At 36.3% G+C, this 6,391-nt stretch overlaps 1 protein-coding gene across 4 annotated transcripts in view; it reads left to right on the top strand.

Annotated features, from left to right (window-relative positions):
* LOC107568339 (tensin-3) overlaps positions 1-6,168 on the top strand; it is a 36,451-nt gene extending 30,283 nt beyond the window's left edge. For 3 of the 4 annotated variants that reach the window (XM_016254298.1, XM_016254299.1, XM_016254301.1), the window contains 6 exons: positions 156-233; positions 825-902; positions 979-1,147; positions 3,326-3,394; positions 3,498-3,527; positions 5,192-6,168. In XM_016254298.1, coding sequence (XP_016109784.1) covers positions 156-233; positions 825-902; positions 979-1,147; positions 3,326-3,394; positions 3,498-3,527; positions 5,192-5,333 — 566 coding nt within the window. In that variant the 3' untranslated portion in view covers positions 5,334-6,168. The remainder of the gene's footprint in view (positions 1-155; positions 234-824; positions 903-978; positions 1,148-3,325; positions 3,395-3,497; positions 3,528-5,191) is intronic. The other variant, XM_016254300.1, reaches the window with a different exon arrangement.
* Positions 6,169-6,391: the final 223 nt, after the last annotated feature.

Below are 6,391 nucleotides of genomic sequence, written 5' to 3'. Positions count from 1 at the left end.
TGTGTGTGTCTGTGTGTGTGTGTGTGTGTGTGTGTGTGTGTGTGAGAGTGTGTGTCTGTGTCTGTGTCTGTCTGCGTGTGTGTGTGTGTGTGTGTGTGTGCGTGTGTGTTTGTGTCTGTGTGTGTGTCTGTGTGTGTGTGTGGTGTGTGTTGCAGGCAGTCTGAGCGCTCTGGTCTGTCAGCACTCCATCACTCCTCTGGCTCTTCCCTGTAAACTCATCATTCCTGACAGAGGTATTCATCTCTTACTGTTCACTACAACCATCACTTCTGTTCATTCATAATAAAGCGTAAATAAAATAAAATACTAACTAAACTAAAAATACTGCCTTGGCAACTAAGTTGAAGTACTAAAATGACAAAAACTAAAACTGAAATAAAAATAAATTTCACTAAAGATAATAAAAAATAAATGGAAATCAGCAAATCTTTAAAATGACAAAAAAATGCAGATTAAATTAATAAATGCTATAATAGCATATAAATAATACTAAACTAATCATCATGTGACACTGAAGACAATCAGTAATGATGCGGAAAATTTTAATCACAGAACAGATATTCACATTGAAAACGTATATTTTAACTGTAATAATATTTCACAATATTACTCTATTTGCGATAAAATAAATGCAGTCTTGGTGAGCAAAAGTGACTTCTTTCAGACTTTTGACCAGTAGTGTATAAGCATTTAAATAAACTCACTGTTAAATTCTGATGAGCTCATTCAGTTGACATCATGACCGTCTCATGAGTGCACGTGATTATAATATGATCCAGGAGAGACTCAAGCTGGGTGTGATGGTGTGCTGTTGTTTCTCTCAGATCCTCTAGAGGACGCTGTCAGCGCTTCGTCACAGTCCATCACCAACTCTGCGGCTGAGCTCCTCAAACAAGGAGCAGGTGCGTCCAGTAGTGATACCTGAGCCGCAGTCACTCACTGATTAACCTCACGCTCTCATAATCCTGTGTTTTCCAGCCTGTAACGTGTGGTTCCTGGGCTCGGTGGAGATGGAGTCTCTGACGGGGTTTCAGGCGGTGCAGAAGGCCACCGCTGAGGTCCTGAGCGCCGACTCGCTCCCGTCCTTCACCGTAGTGCACTTCAAAGTGTCCTCGCAGGGAATCACGCTCACCGACAACCAGAGAAAGTAACGCAGCCCTCAAACATTCACGCCTCTGACTGACACTTTTCCCCACAGTGACTTACACTCGTTAAAGAGCCAACCCATTAAAGAGCAGGTCATATGCTTTTTGAAAGTGTTCTTATATTGTGTTGGAGTCCCCTACAACGGGTTTAAATGCATCTAATGTCAGAAAACATTGTAATTTTCTCAGAATATACATTTAATATTAGAGTCATTTGTCAGTGATTTTGAAACGGATTCGTTTGAAGCAGTTCTGAGCTTAAGGTCTGTAAACCCCTCCCTTCCATAAGCCTGCTCTGCTCTGATTGGTCAACTGGCCAAGTCTGTTGTGATTGGTTCAGAGAGGAGTACTTGAGAAAGTTAGCGAGCGCTACCTTTACACAAAGCAATAATATAGTGCTCCAATCCATTCTTAAAATAATGACATAAAAAACATTTTGTTTAACACTTATGCAAGCGAATCGTGCCCACAGCTAAAGTTTAGCTGCTAAACTGTAAACACTTAACAAAACAATAATGGTATGTTAGCCGAGTGCTGACGAAACAATACATTCTTTACATTCTTGTCTACATTCTTTATTTTTAAACAAAGTAATTACAGTCTACATTAATCAGAACTATTTCAGACAGACAGTAATATCGTAGTTTACGCTGCACAAGGTATGCCTCACATATTAGCACAAAAAAATTTATATTTTGAGCACTCAATTGAAAATGTACACAACGTATTAATCACACTTGCAGATTGTGACTCGGAGACGCTTGTTGGTCCAAATAAAGAAGGTATGGACTTATCTTTGATGGACAAGCGTTTAGCGAATCCCGTGTTGAACTCTCCAAGATTAGAGAGGCAGTCCTCTGTAAACTGACGAGCAAACAACAAAAGGTTAAAATACATTGCAGAAAAACGTGGCGCAGCACTTTCCAAAACATCGCTTTTCAAGATGCACCTGTATATTTGTCTGATCGCGCGCTGCAGCGCAAGCTGATTCTGTGCTTATTTGATCTAATATTTTATGCTTTTTAAAATGTTGTAGATTTAAGTAGCATGCTGTTGGGGCTAAAGGCACAGAGTAATTAACATGATAATTAATAGATGGCTGACTTTTCCATTTGTTGACATGACGTTAGATTCAGATGTTAAATATCATATATTATGTTGGGTGTCCATATTAGAGATAATCACCATGTTTAGAACGAAACCATCATATTTAAAAACATGATATTAATCATATCATATAATAAAATATCATTTGTTGTTACTACTGTAAATATATATTCAATTATTATTGGATCTCCTTCAATGCTTTCAGAATCTTTACTTATTAAAATGATTTTGTTTCTGTATTTTAAAATATATTTTTATATTAACATTTTAATGACTATTTATTGAACAAAAAGTAATACTTTTATTTTTCAAAATAAGCAGAAAATGGTACAAACTTTGCTATTCTTGTTTTGAATAAGTATTAACTTAGACATTATTATAAAAACATTATTTTAGCTGAAGTATTTGTATCAATACTGTGTGCCTTTTACTCTGTGTTTGTGTGTGTGTGTGTGTGTGTGTGTGAGTGTGTGTGTGTGTGTGTGTGTGTGTGTGTGTGTGTGTGTGTGTGGGGAGTAAAAATATATATTTATAAGATTTTTAAACAAAATAAACAACTTGAATGATTTATTTTCACACAACATCTGTTGCTCCATTAATGTTCAATACAAACGTATATATTTTTTCTGCAATTATACATGTTAGGCGCAGTGAATAGCACATTTTTTCTTAAGGTGTGCTTTTAGCCCCGTTGTACCCTATATATAATAAATACCCTACTTTTCAAAAACTCATATGACCTGCTCTTTAACTGAATGCAGGAGTGTAAAACATACTCGAAAATAATATTAAACAAGTAACATTCACTCTGCTGTTTGTTCATGTATCCGAAGCTGATGAAACTCCACTAACACACACACACACACACACACACTCACACTCACACACATCACACATCACACATCACACGCGCACACACACATCACACACACACTCACTCAAACACACGCACACACACACACACACTCACACACACTCACACACACACACACATCACACGCCCACACACACACACACACACTCAAACACACACACACACACACACACACACACACACACACTGTCTCTCTCAGACTGTTCTTCCGGAGACACTACGCTGTTAAAACCGTCATCTTCTGTGCTCTGGACCCACAGGATAGGAAGTGAGTCCATTCTGCTCCATCACCGGCTTCATATCATTTACACTCAGCTGGTGTTTCTGTGAGTCTCATATTTATTTTTCATTGTGTCTCTGTTCATTCACAGATGGAAACGAGATGACTGCTCCTCGGCAAAGTGAGTGCACTTGTTTTCATGTGATTGTCAACCTAAGTTCTTTATTTATCTGGCTAATCAGAGGAAGAGTTAACCCTGCTGCTGCTCGCGTGCTGCTTTTTTACTTCAATGAAAATAATGTACTATATTTTAGTTTGATAATGTTTTATTTTATGGTACTAAATTATATTTACAGAATAGTTATAATCTGCACATTACCACTTTTCAACATAGAACTCAAAATGAAATGTCCATCTTAAACTGACTTAAGTTTGATCTTTTTTTAAGAATACATTTGGCAAATTATTGCAGCAATTAAATAGTTAAGTTTAAGTTTATTGTTATGAAAAATGCACAAAAATACTGTTTTCAAATTTTATATGAAAAATATATTTTCCAAAACATGTTTTACTCTAAAACTGTGAGAAAGTCAAAACCATAAATCTAAGTACGTTGTGTTCCAAATTTGAGGTTGATATCAGAAATAAATGAGCTTTCAGTAAGATTTAGTTTGGGCACAGTACTATAAATTCACTCCCCATTCGTTTCCAAGATGGTCATTTTTAACCAATGCAACCATTTTTTGTTTTCAACACCATTTAATCTTTTCGAATCATGCTCATGATTTTTTGCATTTACACAGCAAGTGCCAAAACCTTTACCGGGCTTTGTACCATTCTGATGAACTAAAATAATAAAATAAAATAAAAAATTAGGGCTGTCAGTTTAACGCCTTAACTTAATTAATTAGTTATGAAAAAATTACGCGATTAGAATATTTTAGCAGTTAACAGCTGGCCCTGCCCCCAGACCTCTACATCATCTTATATTTCATGAAGTTGACTGTTGACAAATATGATAATATTATGTTTTTGCTCAGTTTTGCCAACAGAAATATTACCTATAAAGCCACAGCAGAATTGTGCGTCTCTGAGCAACACAGCGGCGTTTAGTTTCTGAATGAATCATCCGCGTTTTGAATGAATCGAGTGAATCAATGAATCAAAGCTCCATTCATAAAGAGAGCCATTTACTGAATTCCTGAATGAATCAGCCGCTTGAATGAATCGAATGAAAGACTCATAAAGACATTTACCGCCATCTGCTGGCAGTTTTAGTTTCTTATTTAGATTATTATTTCATTAAAAAAGGGGGGGGGGCGTTAAAGGGATAGTTCACCCCAAAAAAATAAATGTCATCATTAACTCAAACCTGAATAATTACTTTCTTTTGTGGATCATAAAAAAAGTATTTTGAAGACTGTTGGTAACAAAGCTGTTTTGGTTACCAATGACTTCCAGTGCAAATGTTTCTCAAATGATCTTCTTTTATGTTCCATAGTTTATGTTAGGCCGTTGTAGCTTAAATGTTTGTGTAATACATTTTAATGTTGAATCAAACAAAATATGTCTTTCTAAAGCTACTATTTGTAATGTCTACTTAATACTTTCTCATTTAACACAAAAATAGCTTTAAATAATCTTTTGGGGGGTATTTTCCCAGCCAAATGTAATTTGCGAATAATTAGATTAATTAATCGACACATCATGTAATTAATTAGATAAAAAAAATTAATTCGACTGACAGCCCTAAAATCAAATAAAAATGTCAGTTCTTTTGGTCAGAAATGTAGAGCAGCAGAGGGTTAAAGCAGGCCTTTGCTAAACGACTTCCTTCCGCGGCAGGATCTTCGGGTTTGTGGCGAGGAAAGCAGGCAGCGGTTTGGAGAACGTGTGTCATGTGTTCGCGGAGCACGACCCCGAGCAGCCCGCCAGCGCCATCGTCAACTTCATCTCCAAAGTCATGATCGGCTCTCAGAGGACGTGATGAACGAGGAGTCCAGACAAACCCTCTGAAAACCTGCATGCACTGTGTTTATATATTTGTGTATTGACAGTGTAAGTGTGGTTCACACAGACTACACAGAAGTATTCTCATTAGAAATAAATCTCAACATACATGTTTATGGACGGTAATGCTTTTTTAAATTAATTCTAGTATCTTATGTGTAATGTATGTCACTTCTGATGACATAAAAACAAAAACATCTTTATAATGTCATTGCATTTTAGATATCTATATATTTAGTATATTTTTTATATTTTTACAAGCAAAGTCGTTTTCTGCAGGAAAAAAAGATACTTCATATATGCATATATATATAGAAAGGTTATGCATGTGAAATAGTTTGAGATGTCTGTAGTCATGTTTGTCGTCAGAATCAGTGCTCACAAGGTGAATGAATATGACTGCTCTGAGGCTTCTGTGAATCTGTTCTTCATGTCATGATGCTGTTTTTATATAAAGTCGTGTGTTGTATAGGAGTATCTGTATGAGAGTGTTCAGAGACTCAGGCTTGGTTTAATGATCTGTGTTGTTCTGTGGACTCTTATAAACTTGTCTGAACAGATCATACATGTGATAATACATCAGCAGGGAACACAAATGTACTGACGTTCACACAGATAACTTTTGAGGGCTCTGGTTATTTATACTTGATGTTGTTAAACTCACTGCTGATTTTCAGAAACTGAAATGAACCACTCACTCACACAGTCTCTGAATATCTGAAATATCATGTTTTTGAATGTCTGTTCATGTACTTCATCTGCTTCCATCAGTGGCAGAATCTGAGAAATAAAGATTATACAGACAGAAATGATTAAGATATGTTTTATTGATTTATTTTAAGGCTGCATATTTGATGAACATTTGTGTTACCTGGGACATCTGTCTGTCATGTAATGCTGCTGGTCATCTTCATTTACACAGATCTGGGTACTTCATTTACACAGTATTGTTGTCTTGTACAGCTCAAAAGTCTTTATATCAAAGGGTTTGTTCACCCATCAATCTCCACAGAACAGGTTTCTGCTGCTCCGGAG

This window comes from Sinocyclocheilus grahami, unplaced genomic scaffold, assembly GCF_001515645.1.
Source record: "Sinocyclocheilus grahami isolate Dianchi unplaced genomic scaffold, SAMN03320097.WGS_v1.1 scaffold1235.1, whole genome shotgun sequence".
NCBI lineage: Eukaryota > Metazoa > Chordata > Actinopteri > Cypriniformes > Cyprinidae > Sinocyclocheilus > Sinocyclocheilus grahami.
This window is presented reverse-complemented; position numbering and strand designations above follow the sequence as displayed.